We start from the raw sequence: 26,374 nt of genomic DNA, 5'->3' as shown, positions 1-26,374 counted from the left end.
AATAGTTAAAATATATTCTGTGTATAAAATAGTAATGATTTGTCAATCTGTAACGACTTATCTGATCTAAACCTCATTTGTATGGTTGATTAGTCAACGTATTTTCCTGATTATGTAATTTTCTAAAGACTTTACGTACTAGGTCAGCTATAAGTAGTGTATAAATTGACAGAACTGCAAACATTTCCGTTTGACAGTGTTCATCGAGCTGTTAGTATTTACATGGTTAGTGTTTACTTTTTTTGTTAAGGTCCGTTCTTCAGATACAATATCGATTTTTAATTTTAATCGATGTATAGAAAGATTGTAAGGTGTTCATGTCTGTCTCAGAAAGTTCGTCTTACTTTTATAAAACTGTGAACTCATTGTTAAATTATACGAAAAACTAACGATCTTCTAAACCCGGGGATAGATTATCATAGACGTATTTGGCAAAACCTTTGGGAATTTTAGGGTTTCAGTGCTGTTTACCTTCCTATTTGATTAGGCCATTCTAATAGAAATGATGAGCCTTATGTAGACCAATTGCGTATCTGGCGTACAAAATTATAAGACTGGTATCTTTTATTTTTTTTTTATCTCGATTGCATTCTTTACTGGTCAAAATTAGATTGATAAAGGCGAAAGTAGTTTACCAATAGTCTAATCACGTTAATCGATTAAGGATAGACACATTAAGGTAACAAACGAAAACTGAGGGAATCGCATGAACTCCAAATGTCGATAGACCTGTTCTGTCGACAGGTTCATGCATGCATAACTAGCAATGCTAATCCACACTCGTAAAATGTCACAACTTCGGAAACAGGGAACAATCGGTAAAATAACAGATCAGACGACTACACTGCTATCTAAAGATCAAAAACCGCGTAAACATGTCGCTAGTGAGCTGAGATACAGACACATCGTATCGGTCAACCAATTCGTAATGTTAATCGTAAAACTAATGACTTATTACTTTTTGTAGTTTCGTTTTCAGTCGTTCTTCTTAATTCTGTTTGAGCAATTTTTGTGTAATGACTACAACCCTGTTAACGAAGATCGCATAATGTGAACATGCATGAGCGTAACATTCAATACATATAATAACCATAATAAAAAAAATTGAAAACAACACGTTTAATAATTTCATGCGTCCGAAGCGCTTTTCTAGATTTACCTTCATCAGGAACGCTCAATGCCAAACATTTGAAATCCGAGGGATGTATAAGTACCGAAACAGTTGAAGAGCTATATGACAAACGTACCTAAAACAAATAGCCAAATTCATCTAAGGTCAACTTTGCCTGAGGGAGTTGAAACCTTAGTTTCATAATAAGTGGTTTAAAATGGTTATGGTGGGATTATTTCTGCATGTGTACACTATCAGAGATAAACAAATAGAATTGTTTTATAGGAACAGCGACAGTGAAGTCATCGGACATGGATCTGACTTTAATGATTTGTTTACTGCGCAATTTACAAAAGATGAAAATAGAGGATATACTTCCAGCAGCAGCTGTGATCAGCGAAGAAGCAGATTTATCTCGGATAAAATATTATCGGAACTGGATGGCTCATAACACAGCTGGTTACATTGATAAAGAAGATTTTCTGGCGATGTGGACACATGTTTGCGAGGTAAATTAGTTTCCAGTAAACTTATAAAAGATTAAACTACTTGTTTTTAATTAACTGAAAATTGTTGTCTATTTAATAATTAACTTGAGGAATAACTTACAAACGAACAGATGAGGGGTATTTAATTTGTATAGAATGTAATTCTACCAAGCTTTGGCTGCAATTCCCTGCAACAGAGGTAACTGTAGACAATGTTCGCTGTCCAGCTTTAGGTTTCCACGTTCACAAACGTATTATTTATTTATTGGATTCCACAATGATTTCGTTTCTTGCATACCGATTAAATTCAATTAAAGACCCATGTGTTTTGCCAAATGACTTCGGTAATATATGTTTGTATGTATGCTACGTTGCCTCCGCAGATAAATAGTTTGTTTTTGAGATAATGTGCATATCACAAAAATAATTATATATAGTTCAGCTTTGTTGTTTACATAATACGTCATAAATGTTGCTAGAAAAAAATGACAAAATTGAAAATGCAGTCCGGTTTTATATTTCTTAACGCCGAAACGTTTGTCTTATGGATGTTTTAACCCGGAGGATTGGTCAGAGATATGTTTGTCGAGATGCACAACTTAACTAGCACAAACAGTTATTCTTCCCTTAGTTTATTTATTTTGCATTTACATTGTATCAAAGATTAAATTTTTTTGTTCAGTGTATGTTCACTGGTGTTAATATGTCTTTTGATTGAGTTAAGCCATTTCAATTGATATTTTATAGTGTGTCTTTCTATGTTGTGATGTTACACTATTGTTTCAGATAAGGCTGAAGGTTTGGTACCATTAAAACGTTTACACCCGCTGCAATTGATTGCACATGTCCTAAGTCAGGAATCTGATGTTCAGTAGTTGTCGTTTGTTGATGTGGTTCATAAGTGTTTCTCGTTTCTCGTTTTTTTATAAAGATAAGACCGGTTTTTTTTTCGTTTGAATGGTTTTACACTAGTAATTTTTGTGGCTTTTTATAGCTTGCTGTTCGGTGTGAGCCAAGGCTCCGTGTTGAAGACCGTACTTTGACCTATATTTGTTTACTATTACAAATTGTGACTTGGATGGAGAGTTGTCTCATTGGCACTCATACCACATCTTCTTATATCTATGTAACTAGTATTTGCGAACTTACATCAGTTATAACATACCTTTCTTAAATTTTCTGTTATTAAATTATGAAACTTGTTTAGAAACTAACGTTTAGCTCCAACAGTCAAGGTATGTTCTTTAAGTGATGTTGCTATTAATTTTTGTTTATATAGCTCCTCATATATTCTTGTATTTATACATCCTTGGCTTTCAGATTTAAAGGTTTGATACGTTCCCAGTGAAAGTAATCTGCTTCAGACACATCAAATGCATTAAGTGTCATTTTCAGGATACAGCAAAGGAACACTAGATAGTTATGTTATAACGAAGTTAACTTATAACAAAACTAAAAAAGGATTATCAATCAGAAGATTATTAAAGTAATAACAAGCTAATAACTTAATTAGTTATATAATCTACAATCAAAACCATTTTAACTGTTTTGATTTTTTAATTTTCTTTACACGGGAAAATTTCGCTAAAAAAATACTCTTGCATACTTCTTTCGAAAGTTTTCAATATAAAGTTCTCTACAAAAGTTTATTTTCAACTTTCTTAAATCTTTTAATTTACTGTAATTATCATCAAGTAACGGACTCATTAGCATAACGAGTGTTTACCAATATTTTCAAGTTATACTTCAGTTGATTAGATTAAAGTGATCCAAATGAGAAAACTCCAATTCATACTTATTTCATAAATTGTTGATATGATATAACCAATTATGTTCATGCGATTAACTGACTATTATTTACATTCTTTACTCAGATAAGACAAAGACGTTTATTGCACAATTATGCTATAGCGTATTTGCTATAAAGTCAATGTTTTTAAACAATTAACTAACTTCCAAAGGTGAATAAGTTATCTTCTCTGAACAGAGGTAGTATTCAAATGATATAAGCCAGTTTTTAAGAATAAAGCAACAGACAGTGTGCTGTCTTGAATTTTATAGGTTTCGTGTTATGTTTCTTTGTATTTTTGTATTAATATTTTAAATCCATGTCTCACATCCATATATCAGACACGACACCATTTATGTTTCATATACTTAGAATAACTATATGGTAATCATCTTGTTTCACTGCATATGTTGATATATTCGTCAAGTCTCAAAAGTATAAATTAGAAGTGGATTTAAATATTTCTATTTCAGCAACATTATCTTTTACTGAAAAATTTGTTCGATTATGCTTTATTTTGTCAAGTACGGACAAATTTCTGAATCACATTCCTTATACTTTAAGTTCATACAATCCTCGTGACTGTATATATCTAATAGTAGTGTAGGGAATTAAGTGGTTATTTATCCTCACAAATAAAAGGGTCTAATTAAGAAACGAATTTTATAGGAAATTGTCGTCACCTCCATGGGTTAAGTAAGAGACATAATGGATAATCGTCAATGCTTTAGAAAACTACAACTCGCCCCTCCGGGATTAACGTATCTTTTTTAACTAACTTACTCTTACCTCAAACACTAATTTTGCTTTTAAGGCTATTCAACGAATTGGCGGTGCATCTTTTAAGACGGAATGTGATATTTTGATGTCATCCGATCTTGATAGTTCATACAGAGAAGTGTATGTTTCCTTTGCACAACAAGAAAGAAGATTGGAAAAAGTGGAAGAAGAGTATAATAAGGTTGACGAAGAATTACAGTCTGCCATGGAAAAAATATGTCAGTTAGAAGAAAGTAAAGATAACACAAAAGGTAATTGCTACTTACATCTGAATTGGAATAATTATGTAACTAATTCATACTCATGAATCTATGAACAACTTGCTGCATGATTTCCAATGTTATTAAAGAGGCAGTATCTACGAAAGTCATATTTTGGAGTTAAATAATTAAAACTGGTTTTTTTTTAAATTATTTTAGACTTGATAAAACTAACGGTACCAAATTGTGAAATAACGGTCACAGTTCACTAGGAATGACGAGATCTTACATGATTAAAGCAGAATGTTGTAATTGATTTAATAAACAAGACTGTGCACCATTGGTGACAATGAATGTATATGTTCCTCAAAGTTATTCCAAGAGAAAACGAGGGCCACTACCTCCAAATACGTCGACTCACATTCGCATTACCCAATGGTTAAGTTTTTCAGGAGAGTGGGGATTAACAATTTCTAGATCATAAAACAGTTAAACTCGAACTGGTACCAATTCAGAACCGACCACTCATGGTAGACATGAGATGGTCGTAACAGTAAAATACGAAAAAATGATCCAAATTATAATACAGGAAAAGATCGTAACCCCTTAATCTTGCCAGATCCCGCCAAACATTTTGACTGTGAAAAATAATTTCATCACAATAAAATGAACACAACAACTTCAATACATATAATGACCGTAAACAAAGAAAAACTGTTTGTGTATTGCATTCCTAGTGGACAGAACTAACAGTTCTCGATGGTATAATAACACATGTAACAATTATAAGTAGTTTGAAATCTAAATCCTGAACAAAATGCAAATTGACAGATCAAATTAACTCTGCTGATACATACCTGAATTTCCCGGTGAAATGTACATGTAACTCACTTAAATTAGCAACAACACATTCCGTTAGCGTTTATATATATGATTCCAATTAGCTAATCAATCAGCTGATTTTTTTCTTCACTATTAAGTACATTCGAATATCATATTGATTCTGGCCTTTTCCTTGTCAGCCTGGTAAGATTAATAAAACAGCAGCAAAAACTTAAAATTGCTGGAAGATTGCCAGAAGATGCAGGAGTGTTTTTTTTAACTTTCAAATAATCTACAAGGGTGGTCAGATCAATACAAGTGTGAAGTGTCATGTGTTATTAGTGAAAATGAGATAAACAGTTTAAATCAAAGAATCAAGTTGTAGGCAAATCACAATAAACAAATAAGTAATGTGGAAAATAACGGCCACAGTTCATTAGAAATGACGAGATCTGAAATGATTATAGCAAAATACCTTATTCAGAACCGACAACTCATAGTAGATATGAGATGGTCTCATTAGAACTTCCTGTGTTAATGCAGTAAACAAAAGCCTAATATGATCCGACATAGAATACAGGAAAAGATCGTAACTCCTTAATGTAATTGTTAGCTATTTCGATTTGAAAGTCCTGTATTAAAAGAGGGACTAACATTAGGAGTAGAAACGTTGCAAATGATGGTGTACGTGGTCCTTGTGTTGATAGCAACTGATTAAGTCGTATCGATTTACTCTTTTTGGATTCCTTTGTTGGCCTTGCTGCTGAGATTCCTTTTGAAGGATGTCTTTTCGGTGGTTCCATATTTGAATTAAAAACGTATGGCGTAGATTTTTGACAATTCAAACCTTTCAAATAATCTACAAGGGTGGCAAGATCAGTGCAAAGGCAAAGTGTCAAGTGATATTAGTGGCGGGGGGGGGGGGGGGGGGGGGGAAGGATCCGAATGATATAAATAAACTCATCATAGATACCAGGAATAACATTTTGTACACCAGACGCACGTTTCATCTACCAAAGACTCATTAGTAACGCTGGAATCAAAAATGTTTAAAGACCAAATAAAGTACGAATTTGAAGAGCACTGAGGACACAAAGTTTCGAAAGGTTTTGCAAAATAAAGCTAAAATAATCTATTCCTTGGGTAGAAAAATCGTTAGTTTTTCGAAAAAAATCAAAGTTTGGTAAAGAGTTAATATATAATTATGACCATATTGATGATAATTCATATCAACACTGAAGTGCTGATTACTGGGCTAAAGATACACTCGGAGAGCAAACCTCCACCATTAGTGGCATCGACCTAGTGGTTGTAAATAAACTTATCAAAGATACCAGGATTGAAATTTTGTACGCCTTACGCGCGTTTCATCTACAAAGGACTCATCAGTGACGATCGAATCAAAAAAGTTAAAAGGGTAAAAAAAAGTACGTAGTTGAAGAGCATTGGGGACACTAAATTCCGAAAGGTTTTGCCAAAAAAAAAGCCAAAATAATCTATCCCTGGGGTAGAAAATCCTAAGTATTTCGAAACAAAATCAGTTTTGTAACCAGTTACCAGTATTAAACTTTTGTACGCCAGACGTGCAATTCGTCTACAAAAGACTCATCAGTGACACTCGAAGTTAACTTTACGGAAAATAAGAGTATATCTCTTTCATTAAAATGGTTTATCTTATAAATAAGATTAACCGTAGTATCTGCGAAAGTCATATTTTGAGGTTAATTAGTTTACAAACATTTGATAGGTAAAGGTCACGACACAATATTTATTTGGGTCAAATCAATAACGAATCTATTTAATAATCATAAATTAAGTTGTAAACTCTAAATTATATTAGTACAACAACTTACTTTTCGAGTCATTATTCCAAATTTTCAAAACATTAAATAATATATCCAAACACCAGGATTGAAAATTCTGTACTCTCAAAATTGAAAGATTGAAAAAAAAACGTGCGAGGTCACTGACCGCATTTCGTTTCTGATACATTAGAGATAGTATAAAAAAAAACCTATTCCGGAGTAACGAATAATTTCCGTAAAAATACTTACAACTTGTGTAATTATAGATATTGTAATATTACAGATATTATTATAAATATAAATAATATACAAATTTTGTATTAGTAAAGACTGTTTGTAACAGTAATTTATTTATTCAGATATTTATACCAATGTTATTTATTGTTAATTCTACTGAATATTCTCCCTGGATATTTAGTAGTAAATTTAGCAGGGATATTTGATGGAATGCTGTACACCAAGTTTTATTGTTAAAACATCAATATATGCAATAAAGAATCAATTTGAGTGTTAAAAAAAAGAGGTTAATTATTTTTACTTATCTTTTTGAACTTGTTAACATTAACACTACCCATTTTACTGCTTCAGATACAAATTTCGACAATGAATTTCTCTTCAGTTATGATCGAGACCAATATGTTGGTAACATACACTTTACCATCGAAATGTGTTTTAAGTCTATTCAAAACCGGTGTACTAAAAAGAAATTAACATTTGATATACCTTTGACTTTATTTATATCTAGCCGCTTTGAAATATAGTGCAAGGAACCATGTTAAAATAGGATTAATGAAACAATGAAGTACATTATGACGTATTTTAGCAAAAACCGTAAAAACGATATACCTACAGATTTAGACTTATCATCGGGTTTGTACTTACTTGAGCAACACAACGGGTGCCACTAGTGGAGCAGGATTTGCTTACCCTTCTGGGGCACCTAATATCACCCCAAGTTTTTGTTGGGGTTCGTTTTGCTCAGGCTTTAGTTTTCTGTATTGTGTTTTGTTTGTCTTTGGTCTTTTCTATTTTTTTTACATGGCGTTGTCATTTTGTCATTGCTAAGGCGTTTGATTTTCCCTTTGGTTTTATTTCGACTTTCTCTTACAAACGTATCTAAAAAAATAATCTAATATCGAACACATTGACAAATGACTAGTAAAAATAGACCAAAGATAAAAGAATCTTGTATGATGGACATGTTTACCTTATAACCATTCTATATAACCTGATACCACCCCCAGTTATTGGTGGGGTTTGTGTCGAAAAATCTTCACTTTTGTATGTTGTGTTTTGTGTACTGTTGTTTGTCTTTTACCTTTTTCTTTGCCATGACGTTATCAGTTTGTTTTCGACTTTCGATGTATGAGTTTGAATTTCCCTTTCGTATCTTTCGCCTCTCTTGTATTCAATTTAACCATTTCTTTTTAAACATGTTAATCTTAGATGAAATGACCTTCTTGAGGGTGGTAAGGACTATCACTACAAACTGCTCAGAGGTTGAAAAGACCATATTTTGTGCTCGACCATTAAGGTCGAGCACAGATTTTACTTGACAAGACTCGACATAATCTCGACAGTACTTTATTGTACTCGACTTTGGTCTCGACTTTACTTAATAAGCCTGATTAAGTACTTGATAATTTTGGTATAGTCTGAATATAGTCTCGACCAGTCTCGACCAGTCTCGACTCAATCTTGACCAGTCTCAACCTGTCTCGACCAGTCATGACCTGTCTCGACTCAGTCTCGACCTTTAAATTTAGTCTAGACTGGTCTGAATCAGCCCATCTATCTCAGTTATATATTGATCTTACAAAATCCCAGGTCATTTGGTAGTTTGGTTCATTGCTATCAAATTAAAAGATTTAACTAATAGGTAAAAAAAAAGCTAGAATTTTCAGTTGTGATCAAATTCAGATAGTCACCTTTAATTATTTCTATAACTTTTTCAAATCAACTTGGATTTTCATAAAACTGTACAGCTATCTCAATTATAAATCGATCTTACAGAATGCCAGGTTGTTTGGTAGTTTGGTGTATTGCTGTCAAATTTAAGGATTTAATTAATAGGTTAAAAAGCTAGAATTTTCAGTTCAGACTAAATTCAGATAGTCACCTTTACATTTTTTTTATAACTTTTCTAAATCAACTTGGATTTTCATAAAACTATACAGCTATCTCAATTACATGTTGATCTTACAGAATGCTAGGTTGTTTGGTAGTTTGGTGTATTGCTGTCAAATTTAAGGATTTGATTAATAGGTAAAAAAAAAGCTAACATTTCAGTTTGGACTAAATTCAGATAGATACCTATAAATTTAATCTTTAAATTTGACAGCAATAAAACAAACTACCAAATAACCTGGTATTTTGTGAGATCAATATATAATTAAGATAGATGTAGATTTTGATGAAAATTCAAGTTGATTTGGAAAAGTTATAGAAATGTTAAAAGGTGACTATCTGAACCTTACTGGTCGAGCACAAAATAGGGTCTTTTCAGACTCTGGGCAGTTTGTAGTGTATTATAACAAAACTTGGAGATTTGCAAAATCTCTAGCCAGATTAGTCTTATCTTAATGTGATTATCTCGTCTTTGTTTAACGTTTCGTCTAAATTCGCCTTGCATGATCTAAGTTGTTATATCACCATGCAATCATTTCATGAAAACGTTAGTCATTTTTTGAAAATACAGTATAACTTGTTTCATGAAAAAATTATTCATAATTATAAAAAGTCTTGCATTTTAAATGTACCATTAAGTAGATAATGGGCTTTATTTGTTGACACTTATTATGCGAAAAGGGTTATTTAAGTTGGTAAAAGTTTTGTTCAAATTATTTAAATTATACAAATTTTATTTCATCTTATTTCGTGAAATTCTATTTGTACTGCAGTGGAAGAAGGTACTAAAATTTATCCATGCATAGTTTGGCTTCATTTTAAATAAATGTTACCAAGCAATGACTGCTAAGTTCGTTTCCCCCTTAACCTCTATGTTAAACTGATTTGATTTTTTTTTTCAAATGTTCAGAACTTACCTTTTTTGTTCCAAATTAGATAATACTGTACCTGAATATAGTTTAGTTCATTTCATTACTAAAGTGGAAAATTGAAAAAAAGTTTCACTGAATATAATAAAAATCAACCTTGAAGTTCACAAGACAACTAATGTACATTATTTTCTTCATATTTACAAACATTAGTAACTAGGTCACCTCGTATCTCTAACATATGTACAAAAACAAAAACAAAAAGGTACTTAAAACACCCAAGATATTAGTTTATTACCCGGAAAATCTTTTCTGCCATGAAATGTAGAGTAAATTTCTAGGTCGGAAATAAAGATCTTTTTATGAAATAAATTTGAGAATGGAAATGGGGAATGTGTCAAAGAGACAACAATCCGACCAAAGAGCAGAAAATAGCCCAATGCCACCAATGGGTTTTCAACACATTGAGAAAATCCAGCACCGGGAGGCGGGTTTCAGCTGGCCCCTAAACAATAATGAATACTAGTTCAGCAAAAATGAACGTCACACTGAACTCCGATACATATGAATAAACCAAAATTAAAAAAACAAACATACAAGACTACCAAAAACCAGAGGCTCCTGACTTGGGACAGAAGCAAAAATGCGGCGGGGTTAAACATGCTTTGTGAATTCTTAACCCTCCCCCAATACCTCTAGGCAATGTGGAATAAAAAACACACAGCAATACGCAGAGTAAAACTCAGTTGAAAAGAAGTCCGAGTTCGATGTTAGAATAGGTAACAGAAGACACTAAGCAAAATGACATTGATCAACATAAATCAACAAAGGACTACTAGCAGTTACTGACATGATTGCGTTAGACCTCAATTAAAATAATTAAAAGATTAATTCTTCATCATATGAAAATCAAGCACAATCCCTCCGTCTCGGTTATCACACACTACGTATTGTTGCAACATGCCGACTGCATATAAGCAATTCAGTTGGGACCTTTTAAATATCACACACACCACAATTAGCCCTAGGAAACATAGAGCGCTAGGTTCGACAAAATAAATTTTCAAGTCAAATAGTTCATTTGTTATAACAAAGATAATATTTGAAATAAAAAACAATTATCAACGCGTACGGTATACATTTCCAGTCCAAGAAACATATATAAACTAGAATAAGTGGAAAATTCAGGTTTAATCTAATAATGACGTCATAAAAAAGCTATACTTAAATTTTCAAACAAAAATACCTAATTTCATATCTAGTCATTGTTGAAGCTATGATAATGTTACTATGGCCATTTAATCCTAATTATAAAATAAGCTAGAAATAAGGGTCATATTTAGGCCTTATCGATTGATAAAACTGAGAGTGGAAACGGGACAAAGAGACAACAACCCGACCAAAGAGCAGAAAACAGCCCAAGGCCACCAATGGGTCTTCAACACAGCGAGAACTTATCTTATCGATTGAACATACTCCTTATGTATATACAGTTATGTCTGAAATTGAAAATATTGAGTGTTATTATGAAGCTGAAGCTCTTTTCATTTGCCTTTGTATATTTTCAACCTTTACTGTTTATTCCATTTTTGGTAATATACTTTTTGCGTGGCTCGGTAAATATACTTCCCGCCATTTTTTATTGTACTATGGTTGTTCTTGTATTCTCGTCTTTCATTTTTGCACATCCACTTTGTCTATAGAGTTTTTAGTGCCATTTTTGATTTTCTTTGTTGAAATAGTTATTTGTTTTATAGTGATTAAGATTATAACAAAGTGTTGACTGCTGTTCCCCAAAATTTGACATGTTTACATATTAAGTCTGTTTGTTTTGCTCACACATAGTTGTCAATATGATGGAATTCTAGTCGACAATTGTCACATACAAATGAGAGGTTTATCTAGCTGTAAAAGCAGGTTTAATCTACCATTTTCTACATAAGGAAATGCCTGTACCAAGACAGGAATATGACAGTTTTGTTCCATTCGTTTGGTGTGTTTGGGCTTTTGGTTTTGTCGTTTGATAAAAGACTTTCCGTTTTTGATTTTCCTTGGAGTTCGGTATTTTTGTTATTTAATTTTTTTGGATAAACATATGTCACAAATTTAACTCGGAAGTTTCAACTGTAAATGTAGCATCAATATACCAGCATCATTTGTGATTAAAATGTATAACGATTTTCGTCCACAAAATATGTTAGTATAACATAAACAATTTTTAAAACAATAGTATAAATAAACTTTTTTTTATATAGATAACCTTTTATTAGAAGTTGCTGCCTGGGAACAAGATAATAAAAAATTCTTTCCGACATCTACTGTAAAAACTATTTTGGAAAAAGTAGAGCATACATCATTCGTTGTAATTAGTGGAAGTGGAGGAATGGGGAAAAGCGCAACAGCCTATCACATAGCGTTATTGTTTCGTAATATGAAGGGATATGAAATTTTACCAATAAATGAGCCATCAGATATTTTGAAATTTTGTAAAACTGGACGAAAACAGATAGTAATCATTGATGATTTATGCGGCAAATTTGCCATTGACAATCGCATAGTCAGCTCTTGGATACGGTTAAAAACTTCTATTACACGACTTATCAGGCTAGCCAAAGATTCACTACGTATTGTTGCAACATGCCGACTGCATGTAAGCAAATGTTATCAATTTCAAAAACTTATGCAGGCATTTGAAATAACGGAATGTGATCTGCTCTCAGATGAACTGGTATTAGATGTGGACGAGAAACGTGAAATTGGATTGTGTCATTTAAATGAGGAATGTCTAAATTCATTAGGAGAAGAAGTAATAGCTCAAACAGACATGTTTCCTCTTCTATGTAAGCTATCAGCGAAAAAGACGTTCAATCCGGACTTCTTCAAAAAACCGTATGATTTTTTGGAAACAGAATTAGATGGAATGGCTTTGGAAAATAAAGAGTGCTTTTTTGGCCTTGCTTTACTTGTACTGTTTAACAACAATTTAAAAAAGAGCTTATTTGAAGATAGATGCAACATAATGTTTAACGAAATGTTTGATGGAGTGTTTGAGGAATTAGAAATGTCAGACAGGCCGTCAAGACTATTCGTTCTACGAAGTCTAGAAACACTAAAGGGGACATTCATTAAGGAAAATGAATCTTCAGTTTCAGCGATACATGATAAGGTGTTCGATTTTATTGCGTTTTTCATTGGGAAAATGTTATTGAAAACAATACTGAAGTATGGAAATAGCTATTTTATTTCTGAACGAATGAGTTTTGAATTTTTGGATGAATTAACAGAAGACGATTTTGTTATTATGCTTGATAAAGATCACGAAGAGCTGTACTTTCAAAGAATTATACAAGAAATAGGAAATCGAAATTTTAGTATAGTCTTCTCCAATAAAATAGCAAAGACAACATATTACCAAGGCAAACTAATAGCGTTGTTGTCTAAACAAGATGCTACACTCTCCATGTTCACAGGCAATATTTGGGCATTGGTATCTAGTGTATTTGCCGACTGTGACATGCTATATACCTTTATTATAGAGGAACGATTAAAAAAAATAAATTGTGAACAAACTTCAGATACAAAGTCAAAAGCAGAAGGTACTTTATCGAATGTATTATTTGACACAGAAATAAAATATGAAGACGATGACATTGGCCTCGGGTTTTTATCAAGTTCAAACGGCCCCCTTATGATAGCAATCGCTGAATCACGGGAAGATATCATTCGTGTATTACTTGAATCCGGAAACGCAATCAATATTAATGAAACTTTCTTGATATATGACAGTGAAATCACGCCACTTCTATTATCATATTTTTCCAAACAGTTAGATATTACAAAAATGTTAATCGAGTATAAGGCTGATGTTAATGTACAGTATTTTGGTGGTAAGACATTGTTGCATTTTTTTTGTGAGGACGGATCTATCGATTATCTGGAATTAATCCTCGGTAGTAAAGAATGGGATGTGAATAGGATGAATGATCTAGAAGAAACACCACTGTTTCTGGCTTGTCGACGTGGTAAAACGAAATGTGTAGAACTACTTGTTGCAAGTCAATGCGATATAAATAGCAGTAATGTGGAAGGCAAAAGTCCATTGCATATAGCTTGTTCGGAGGGTAATGCTGATATTATTAGAATTCTTTTGAATACAGATTACTGTAAAATCGATCACTGTGATAACGATTATAACACCGCACTTATGATAAGTTGTGAGCGATGTAATATGGAAATTGTACAACTTTTGATATTGCACGGCTGTAATTTAAACACCGCAAATGTCCATGGTAGGACAGCGTTACATATTGCATCTACAATAGGATATACCGTTATAGTACAATTATTAATTTCGAACGAATGTGAAATCAACTTATGCGACAATGATAATCAGACACCTTTAAATTTGGCCACTGAAAACTATCAAAAAACTTGCATTGGATTGCTTATTTCTAACGGCTGCGATGTAAATATTTGTAATCTTGATGGACAAACCTCACTTCATATAGCATGCAAAAGAGGACATGCCGACATTGTTGATTTAATTTTGAACACAAATCGTTGCGATATTGATAAATTGGACGATAACCAAGATTCTTCTTTGGCGATAGCATGCACACATGGGAGAAAAGACATTGTAGATTGTTTGATACTGAAAAAATGCAATATAAATACTGTTAATAGTTTCGGACTTTCTCCTCTACATATAGCTATACGTAGTGACTACATGGAGATAGTACAAACTTTAATTCAAAACGGGTGTGATATAAACTTGTGTGATGCCAATAAGCAAACACCTCTTTTCTGTGCATGTGAGATGGGTATTTGTTCAGCAGTTCAATTGTTGCTTCAAAAAGGCTGCGATTCCAACATCTGTAATTCGGATGGTTTGACACCACTTGAAATAGCAAACGACAATGGTTTCTTATACATTGTTTCATATTTTAGTAAGAATAAGAAGTCTAACGAGTTTCAAATAATATATTCAAGAATCTAAAACATGAATAATGACAAGATGAATAGGAGAGGATGTCACGATATTCTTAATGCATTTATGCATCTTTAAAAAAAAGATTGTGCGCAATTTTCCAGGAAAACTTGCTACTAAGACTAAAGGAAATATACTTTAGCTCGTAAATGCATATCTATTCTATAAATATGCATAATCTTTCATCAAGTAGTCGATAATAGTTCGCCATTGATCTAATGATGCTAAACGATGGTAACACTTGGGTGTTGTCGCTGATCTGTATTCTGATTGGACGAAAATGCAATGTTTGATGTTCTAACATACGTTTTTTTTTAACATTTTGTTATGTACAGCAGGTGATAGTTTTAAACATAGATATCTGAGATAAAAACTACTTTATAACAATAGTACAATTCAAGTATTCTTAATAAATAGCTTTTTACTACAATAGCAATTATTTACTAGTGGAAAATTCGAAACAATACTAGAACGCGTTCATCTATGCTGTATTTTTGCGGGGTTTAAAGAATGTAAACATCCACAAAGATATGCACACTCTACATAAAAGTAGACTGATTTACGGACAGAAAGTATCACATCTATGAGATGAAAACATTCAGATAAACATAAATTAAGATATTGAAATGGTAATTATCCAATGCGAATGTGTTTTCATTTCATTGCCATCGCGCGCTTTAATTAGGTCTTTCCACCTTTCCGTGGAAAGACCTATTGGTTTTCTTCTGATTATTTTTTTTTTCTTCCGCCTAATTTTTTTCTTGCGGTGTATTTTTGTTTCAAAAGATGTCGCTTAGTTTTTTGGTATATGATATAATACAGTCTATACGCTTTTGAAACTGACCCTGTTTAACCGAACACTTTTCTTTGTAAGAGTTATCTCCCCAAACACTGTTTTTCTTGTTATGAGATCTCCTCCGCAACCGTAAAAGAAAGCGACAAATTTATTTTTCCAAATTGCTCGTTATATCCTCAGGATGTTAGGTTTTATTTTGACCGAAGCCGTATAGAGATTCCATATGAGAGTTATTTCCCCTTTTGTATTTGATATAAGTGAAATGTATTTTTAACTGGAAAACCATGAGTGATAGAGGCCTAGGGTCTTTTGATATGAGGTCCTTGGTCCAAAAAAATGAAAATAAGGTCAAGTTCAAAGGTTAAGGTCATGTTCAAAATTTTGATTTTGGCTTGTTATCTCTTATTTTTAAAAATCATATAAGATATCGACAAAATATTTTCACACAATTGTTAGTTGCGACATGTCGTAACACGTAAATTTTAGTTGAAAGGGTACGTAGACATTTGATGCGAGTTTTCCCCCTTTTATATCTAATATGAGTCGTATGGTAATAGAACTCATTAACAATATAAAGTAGAGGCCTAGAGTCTTTTGATTTGTGGTCCTTGGTTTATGACCTTGAAATTGAGCTCAAGGTCATAGGTAAATTTAACGTTTTAGATTTTGACCTTTGCTTTTACCTCATATGTATACATGATAAAGCCAAGGGACTTTTTGCATTAGGTTGCAAGCAATGTGACATTGAAAAAGTCAACCGGAAGTGACCTTTTGTAAACCGGAAGTAGCTATTTTTTGTACTAAGTTAATATAAAAGTATATAAAACCATATATTTTTGGAATCAGTGTCAAGTAAAGTATCAAACAATACCGGAAGTAACATCTTTTAAAGTAAAAAATTATCTCCCTTATTTATATCTTTTTGTATAAAAACCATACAATTTTGGAATCAGCGTACAATAAGCTGTCATTTGACGCGGAAATTGACATTTAAAACAAAATTTTAATATTTTCATATCAAAATAGATCCTTACTAATGGAAAGACCTTCAATTGTTCTCTGAACAATTGGTTTTTAATTAATTATGTATGTCTATATATGCCGTTTGTAACGGGTAAATCTTTGTTAATATCAGGTTCAATTAATTTGCAATTGAAGCTTTATTTGCTCGAATGCTATAAAAATATCTTCCACTGACACTTTTCAAAGGAAATTTCAGTCTGCACATTAATACAATTTTGCGTACATGTTCTAAAACCGTTTGTTGTTCAAGGTTGTTATGTGTTACATTGTATGAATTTATCTTAATTTCACAGTCAATTGTCTCTGAGAAAAACCTAGTAACTCTTTATATATACCTTCACAAGTTAATCAACATATGCAGACAAGTGAATGCGTGTGCACAATTTTCAGAATTAACAGATTTTTTACGTCAAATTAAGGACGTTAAAATATGATAGAAAAACACATAAGCAATTGATGTTTTAAAAATATGCTCCCATCTAAAGACGTCGGATATCCTTTTTAAAGATACTACTTGTTCAATGCATTATTCTAGCTTCATAATATTCTTGAATTCTTTGACGTTACTAATATTGATACTGGGTATTTAAATGTTATGACGGTGATGTCTCATTGTGTATGACCGTTATGTAGTCTACAAAGTAGTAAGTTGGCCTAAAAAATGAACTGAAACTATTTATAAAGATGTTCATAGAAAAAAATGTACCTCGGTGAATAAATGTTACTGTTATTTTTAAGGAAAATTGTCCAATTTAACTATATGTGTTTTACAAAACATTTGTATATACTTACTAGTACACTTTGTCAGTATCCTGTTTGCCATAAAATTGGACTGCAGTTTTCATATTGAAGATTATGAACTTTGCAAAATATGGAACAATGTTACTGCAAACCATCTATATTAATAGAACTTTATTTCAAAATACAAGTAGCACATTATTGCATTTTTACTTATTGTTAACCTAAGAATATGAAGCTTATTAAGGTAGATAGGGGGTCTAAATTAAAATCAATAGAATTTTTTAATAATTTGTCAAAATGTAGTTTATATCATGCTTTTTTCATAAATATAATAAAAAGTATAGGTCACCTGGCTTTTTTCTACGCTACAGGTTGTGCAAAATTGTCAGAGTTTGTATAGATTATGCATGGAAAACCCAATTTTGTGTGATAAAAAGAAAACTACCCCATAGAATTTAAAGATAAAATATGAGAAGATAGCTCTAATAATATGCTTTCGGATAAGAAAAAGAAAAAATGGGGTCACCGGATTCGTTTTCTTGCTACATATTGAAATAGGTAAATTCACAATACATTCTATTATGAAAATTACTTTATCTGAGTTATCTCCCCTAATATGGCAAAGTTGAAAAAAAATTAATTAAACAAAAATAATCTGTTTTTTGTAAAATACAGCCGTAAATATGATAAAACACATCATTTTCTATTTTAACATGAAAAGTCTTACATTGATTGATTGTTGGTTGCTTAACGTCCAGTGGCAAATATTTCATGCATATTCAGGACGAGAAAAGTCTTATAGTTTATTTATTTTGTATTTACATTGTGTCATAGGTCAAATTTATTTGTTCAGTGTATGTTCAATGGTGTTAATATGTCCTTTGATTGAGTTAAGCTATTTCAGTTGATATTTTATAGTGTGTCTTTCTATGTTGTGATGTTACACTATTGTTTCAGAAAAAGGGTGAAGGTTTGGTACCATTAAAACGTTTAAACCCGCTGCGTTCGTTTGCACCTGTCCTAAGTCAGGAATCTGATGTTCAGTAGTTGTCGTTTGTTGATGTGGTTCATAAGTGTTTCTCGTTTCTCGTTTTTTATTTAGATTAGACCGTTGGTTTTCCCGTTTGAATGGTTTTACAATAGTAATTTTTTGGGACCCTTTATAGCTTACTGTTCGGTGTGAGCCAAGGCTCCGTGTTGAAGACCGTACTGTGACCTATAATGGTTTACTTTTATAAATTTTGACTTGGATGGAGAGTTGTCTCATTGGCACTCATACCACATCTTCTTATATCTATTTACACATGAATTACATACTACTCTCGAAATTTGCACATTTCATTAAAGATCTAGACCGATTGTAATCTGATATTTCAAAATCCAGGATAACTGTAACTCAGTAGCATAAAAAGAAATATTCGTATTAAATTTGTTTAGATCATTCAAAGGTGTCAATGTTATTTTTATCAATGTTCTGTTATCTATTGCTAGATGTTGTATCTTTAGAAGAAAAAATATGAACAATAAAGTAGGTTTTATTATACTTTTTAAATAGACTTTCAAAACATTATATTACATACTTTATGAATATTTGTGCGGGGCACAATTTATGTTAAACACTTTTTAAAGGACAAACTACTTGTACAAGCGTCTTAAGGTGTAGTTGCATTCAAAATTTAATTTTGGTTTGATGATATTTGACATAATGTACTTGCTCATTGTGATGTAACTACTTTTGTGTTATATTGTATATAAATGTTGAATATTTAATAAAGATAGAATTAGAATATGTTTCCTTACGACGTCTTGTCCCGATTGCACATTTTCACATTTCCATGTTCAGTGAACCGTGAAACATTGGTCAAAACCTTATTTTGGCATTACAACTTAATAATGAGCATATGTGGGAAGTTTCAAGTTGACATGACCACAAACTATCTTAAACCAAAGCTTTAACATGTAACATGTTCAGTGACGTTTGAGATCTTGGTCAAAACACTAATTTGCAAATACAAAATTTCAATCCTGGTATCTATAATGAGTTTATTTGGCATAAATATTGAACAGTTCTCTTCATAATTAACATGTGTACTAAGTTTCAAGTTGATGTGAACTCCAACTATCCCAACTACTCTAAATAAAAACTTTAACCTACCTTAAACAAAAAGTTTTTGTGCTATGTATCGATCTGATGAGTTAAGCTCTTTTCAACTGTTTTTTTATTGTTTATTCTTATGTTGTGCTGTTAAACCACTGACCCAGGTTAGACAGACGAATTGCGCGCCCGAAAACATGATTTACCCCGCCACATTATGTACGTGCATGTCCCAAGTCAGGATCTTGTAATTCAGTGGTTGTCGTTTATTGCTGTATATCATTTTTATTTTCATTTATTGTCTTGTACTTAATTCAGGCCGTTAGTCATTTCATGGCCTTTTATAGCTTGGTATGCGGTATAGATGTAGCTCATTATGGAAGGCCGTACCGTGACATATAGTGGCTAAACTTCTACGTCATTTGGTCTCTGTTGTAGAGTTGTCGCATTGGCAATCATACCACATCTTATGTTTATGTTTAATCTGAAAACGGACGGACGAACGAGCGGACGGACGGGCGAACGTACTATCTAGCATACAAAACGTGTGCTAAAAAGGAAGTTATTTAGTAAGTGGGAAGAAAACTTTACAAGATAGCCATTATAAAGACAAGTAAATGAACACTAGTTATACCATGAGCTCTAAATCTCCTACTTTCCAAACGTTACATACGCGCATTACATAGCGTAAAGTCTAGATTTTGATTAACCATTTAAGTTAACGTCTTATGAACCCATGTGATGATGATGATGAAGGATGGCCTTTTTACGTCCAGTGGCAAATTAAACGCATACTAGTATTCAGGACAGGAAAAAGTTAATGAAATATGAATATTAACCATGCTTTGTAATAGGCCGACATGCTAAGCCAGATCATTTATGTGCTAGTTCAAAAGGTATCAGTCCGCAGGAAGACATGTCAGCCTACTTGGGCACATTATTCCGTAATGTTCGGGTTACCCTTGACCTTTTATGTCAAAATTTTAGGCTGCCTTTCTCGGTCTTTTAGCTTTTATCATGTTTATTGCTTTGTGTATTTTTTAGTTTTGGTGGTTCTCCTTTGACATGTTATTACATCAGAGTCCGAGCTGACCAGTCTTTTTTCTTACTCCTTAATGCCGTGTGCTTAGCGGAGAAGAAGTATTATAAAATACCAATTTTAAAGTCGTTGGTTTGACCAGGATGGGGTTCGAACCCACGACTTCACGCACTCGAGGCGAACAAGCTACCAAGAGACCACCGAGGCGGTCATATGAACTATGTCAGAAGGCACAGTAGATATTACACATTCTATGCACCAAATACAGTTGACTTGGAGAAACTAACCGTGTCAAGGATCGTTGAACATTATTAAGTTAACCATGAAGGTGATACCAATGTCAACTGAATACTTCTTTATAACAATTGTGTTGACATACTATTATTACTTATAGCTCCTATGAAACTTATCAAAGAACCATAAAACTTAGGTTCGAGCATGTCCCAATTACAAAACATCATGGTTGGCCTATTACAAAAATTATCATAGAAACTGATCGAATTATGCCATGGTCAAATTAACACTGTAAAACAGACATTTTAACAAATAGTTGACCTACTACTACAGTATCGACGAAACTGACATAACCATGAAATTTTATATGTTGATCAATGTACCACAAAATGATGTCAAGGTCAGGCGAGCATGTATACGTTTCAATTAGACACACACATTCTACATACCAAATAAAATTGTCCTCTTATTGATAACTGAAATATCACGAGATTAAAACATGTATGGTTTTTAATGCAGTCATAAAACCATGAAAATGAGGTCAAGGGCAATTAACATATGCCAAAAAAAGATACTTAAGACAATAAGGCATATGTAAACAAAATATGGATTATCAAGTTCTACGAACTTCTGAGGTATGAAAGCTGCTATATACAAACCGCTGTCACCATGATAGCATCCTTATAATTTTCATCATATACAAACTACGTTATGGTCGAAGGCAGGATGATTTCCAGTGAAAATGTTTCTAGCATATCAGGATGATACCATGTTGATGTTGATGTGACATGAATATGAACCCTGCTTTAAAATAAACGGAAAGGCTGAGTCAGATATTTAAAGTGCAAGGTAGAAACAGTGCGCAGGAAGACAGTTTACCCAATCAGGAACCATCATTTTGTCTCTGACATTAGCTGTTACTCTCGAATGTGGCTTGATAAGTGAGGCAGCAAACACCAATTTCCTAATCAATGGTTTTGACCTATCAGGGGATTAAACAGACCTCATACACTTTAAGTGAGCACACTACGGTAGTACCACGAGGCTGTTGGTAGCAGGACAAAAATAATGCATAATGATCATATAACTTACAGAAATATATAACATATTAATATTTCTTCTAAATAAAGAAAAACTTTGTTGATATTTGTAAATAATTTAATTTTGGATGTAACGCGTCTTCTAGTTGGCTGACAGTGTTTTGTCTATCGGCTCATAGACACAATTTTGTCATGTGACCGTGACGTCATCAACGTTTTTTCAGGATTTACTCAGGCTTAAAATGGAATTTAGAATTAAATTATAAGGAATGACTGTAATATTTTTTCTGTCTATTCGAAATAACATAAAAAATGTGGTGCACACTTTAAAATAACCCGCTACGCGGGTTATTCAGTGTGCACCACATTTTTGATGTTATTTCTTCAGACAGAAAAAATATTACAGTCATTCCTTAATTGCACTAATTCTGAAGTGAATTAATGTTTATATTATCTAAATGTTCAAACCTTATAAAACAAAAGGTAACTGTATCTACATGCATCTTAAAGCAAACAACAATCAATCAATCAATCAATTTTTAGCCATGTTGACTTACATGAATAAAATACACAAAATTTATACTAGTAGCATAAAATTGTAACAGTAGTTTCAGAGACGATTTTGAAAAATGGATGCCAAGTGATGACAAATCATCATATGGTCTTTAAGGTCAAGTGAGCTTAAAAGTTTATATCGAAAATTTTAATCTCAAGTCTTAAAGGACATTGTTTTACATTTTCTTTATTTTTTACAAGCTATTTCCAAACTTATGCTGATTTGGTTAACACCAGTGCACACTCTGAAATGTCTTTACCTTCTTTATTGATTATGATTGAAATTTATGTAAAAGTAAATGGAGAATGTGTCCATGAGACACAAATGCCCCCGCTTGCATATAACGCGATGAAAGGACATGCCCCCGCTTGCATATAACGCGATGAAGGGACATACCTCCCCCCCAAAAGAATTGTAAAAGTGATGCAACCTAAATTCGAATTTGATCTGTGTTTTGTGGTAATAAGGATTGTGTATAAGTTTTATAACTTTGGTCGAGGCAAACTGAATTATTAAGTCAGGGATTTCGTTACCACAAATTACTTAAAACCTTTACTAAATTCTTCCAGAGATACAAAGATTTGGTTTGCAAGTTTGGCTGTACCTGTAAAAAAGTTATTTCAGACGGAATAGCACATCCTAAATTTTACGGTGATGTTGTTTACCGAGCCCGGAAATTTATATACGATATGGGTAAACTTATCAATTCTTTAAATAAACTTATTCTAAAAGGTTACCAATTCAACACTGTAATTAGATCTTTGAAAATTGTTTCATTGGTATAAATATTGATTTTGTTATCACTTAATCAAATCATACTAAATAGTTTTGTTATACACATAAGCACTTTAACGGTACTATAATCTATCTGTCGATACCTTTATCTCGGCATTGCACAAGGTCATGTTTTTCTCTGACTGTTAATGACGTCTTATACTAAATCCATTGGATGTTGGATGTGCACCGATTGATGTTTTAGTCTTAGATACATGATTTTTTATTTGTTGTTATTGGCTTTGAACTAGCTGTCAGTAACTGCGAGTACTCTCTGATGTGTACTTAGTGTCCTTTTTGTTGTTACGGATGAGGGATGGATAAATACCCTGCCACGTCTGGTTTGTGTTTATGTTTGATGTTTTTTTGCTTTATATCGATCTGATGAGTTAAGCCTTTCTCCAACTGATTTTTACAGTTTGTTCTTATGTTGTGCTGTTACACCACTGTCCCAGGTTAGGGGGAGGATTGACCGCTCACAAACATGTTTAACACCGCCACATTCTTTATGTGCCTGTCCCAAGTCAGGAGCCTGTAGTTCAGTGGTTGTCGTTGCTTCATGTCTGTCATATTTATTTTTCGTTGTTTTGTAATAAATTAGGCCATTAGTTTTCTCAATTGAATTGTTTCATATTTTTCAGCTTTTATAGCCGACTATAGGGTATGGGTTTTTCTCATTGTTGAAGGCTGTACGGTTTCCTATACATGTAATTGCTTACATCCACTTTATTTGAACTTAAGTGGACAGTTGTCTCATTGGCAATCATACCTCATCTCCTTATTTTGATAAAGTTAGATAACAGAAACTAATTTTGGGACGAAGGACTTATGGACAGAAGTACAGACGGACAAGGGTAACACATAATGCCTGAGGTGGAGGCATAAAAATACATGAAAATAAGGCCATGGCCAGATGATCCATGTATATGATATTATTTGAAACAACAATCAATATGTCTTCCTTAAAAGACTCACACACAATAAAATATTGTGTGCAAATCAATAAGGACATTCTTTTCTAGTGATAAGCTAAGAAATTTCTCTTTGAGTAATGTCATCATGCATGGTTGTTATACTAGAATATGGTAAGGAATTTCGAGATTATAGTACTTATCACATTATGATTACTCATCATTAAAGAACCGTATGCTAACAGTAGCATCTGCTATAACTATTTTTATTGGCATAATTTAGATTCTGAAACATTTGAAATATCAGGACTGCTGAATTTTAATGTAGGAGAAAACAGGAAACACCAATAATTATTTATTATTTTATTAAATATACATAGTATATCATATCCAGTCTGATTTATACAAACTGGCCAGCTGCCTTTCTTGTCTCATATATACACTATATACACAATTTTACACAATACCAGACCCTAAACAAACATCTACATGTATTTAGAAATGAAAGCAAAAATAACCCATAGCAATTCTGACGTTGAAGTAAAGTTATTCATAAATGAGTTTAAAGTTTAAATTCTTAATTTACCAAAATATTGAAATATTGCACTCTCTGAAACTGGTATCATTAAAATTTGGAAAACTGAAAAATATTACAAATGCAAAAAAAATCTATAAAACTATTTCCCTTTAAATTTATGCATAATTTCTCAGAAATCATGAATTTTTACACAAATTACTTATATGTTCCACAAACATAAATTATACATCCATGCAACTCAAAACATTATTAATGGTCATGCCATAGGAAAACTTTTATTTCAGCATGCACATGCAACTGTTTCAAAACATGTCGTCCTAAAATAAGTGAAAAGGACTATTTTGAATATTTCTGTCCAGTCAAAGTCAAAGACTAATAATTATTAATATACAATATACATTTATTTACACAAAATTTACAGATTTCAGAAAAATATATATCTCTATGGTTCACTGGCTTTTACATAAATATATATGTAAATTCAAATGACATGATCTATGGACTCAAAAAGTTTTTTACATCATGATTCAACAAAAATTTACACATGAATATCATGAAATTCATATATCACTGCAAAGTCAACAGTTCAGTCCTGAATATATTGATAAATGTTATGAGGAAATGCAGTGGAAAATATGTGATGAAGATGATAGAAGCATATATTTATGATAATCATATGGCGAGCTGAAGACAATCAATCAAACTGTGTCTTAAGTATTGTAATCAGTCATATTTCTACCTGAAATTTACAAATTAATGTGACTATCTGACAATTCAGAGCCGGGTGTAAAAACTTTAAAGTTGTTATAGGTCACAGCAAACCAATTTAAAAAAAATTCTTACAGGTTTCACAATGGCTCCTTTTCAAAAACACTCAAATTTTGAATAAATATGATAAAATACATAAGGTAGTTATCCCCCTTTTCCAAGTTTCCCCAAGGGAGATACTGTAAGGGATAATTTTAACCAGGGGTGTATTTCCCTGATTAAGTTAAAATTTGAAGAGAATACCCTCACATAAATTTGATCTTTAAAAAAAAGATCTGAACAAAGACAAGAAAAATGTGAAAATAATTTCTAACAAACATGTTTGGCCTTTCAAATGTCAAATTTGAACTCCTCAGATATAAACACTTAACAGTAATTCTAAAAGCATATTAAGTCACAATTTGTCAGGGAATTTTGTATGATTTTCACAATGACTGCCAGTAGTGGAAGAAAAAGGTGAATGATGAATACCTGACCCTTATTTGTGTAAAAGTTTAAAATAAAAAAAGATTAAAGGACTTACTATTCTTACCACCACTATCCCTATGGCCTAAGACAAGGATACAGTTTGTCCTACTTAGGTGTTTTTTCTGTTTACAAAATTGTATAATTGGAAACATCGGTAATTTGAATATGGACTATTGACCACCATTTGATAGTTAAATGTTGTGCTCACAAACAGATCAGAGTAAAATTAAAATATTTAAATTCAACTAGCTAACATTCATAAAAAAACAAATGTGTAAAAAAAAGTAGGATACCAATTTCATGTGCATGACATTTTTCTAGAATAACCTTCATTAAGGGATTGGGTGTTTTAATTAATTAACTATGATTGACACTCTACTAATGCTATGTTCGCTTACACCAGGCCTTCAGTA

The 26,374-nt window shown here is 32.4% G+C and overlaps 1 protein-coding gene across 3 annotated transcripts in view; it reads left to right on the top strand.

Annotated features, from left to right (window-relative positions):
* Positions 1 to 16,595, top strand: part of LOC127719499 (uncharacterized) — a 72,031-nt gene extending 55,436 nt beyond the window's left edge. The window contains exons 3-5 of one of the 3 annotated variants that reach the window (XM_052225650.1): positions 1,397 to 1,620; positions 4,203 to 4,419; positions 12,247 to 16,595. In XM_052225650.1, coding sequence (XP_052081610.1) covers positions 1,397 to 1,620; positions 4,203 to 4,419; positions 12,247 to 14,987 — 3,182 coding nt within the window. In that variant the 3' untranslated portion in view covers positions 14,988 to 16,595. The remainder of the gene's footprint in view (positions 1 to 1,396; positions 1,621 to 4,202; positions 4,420 to 12,246) is intronic. The other 2 variants (XM_052225656.1, XM_052225663.1) reach the window with 2 other exon arrangements.
* Positions 16,596 to 26,374: the final 9,779 nt, after the last annotated feature.

Source organism: Mytilus californianus, unplaced genomic scaffold (assembly GCF_021869535.1).
Source record: "Mytilus californianus isolate M0D057914Y unplaced genomic scaffold, xbMytCali1.0.p SCAF_1, whole genome shotgun sequence".
Taxonomy (NCBI): Eukaryota; Metazoa; Mollusca; class Bivalvia; order Mytilida; family Mytilidae; genus Mytilus; species Mytilus californianus.
This window is presented reverse-complemented; position numbering and strand designations above follow the sequence as displayed.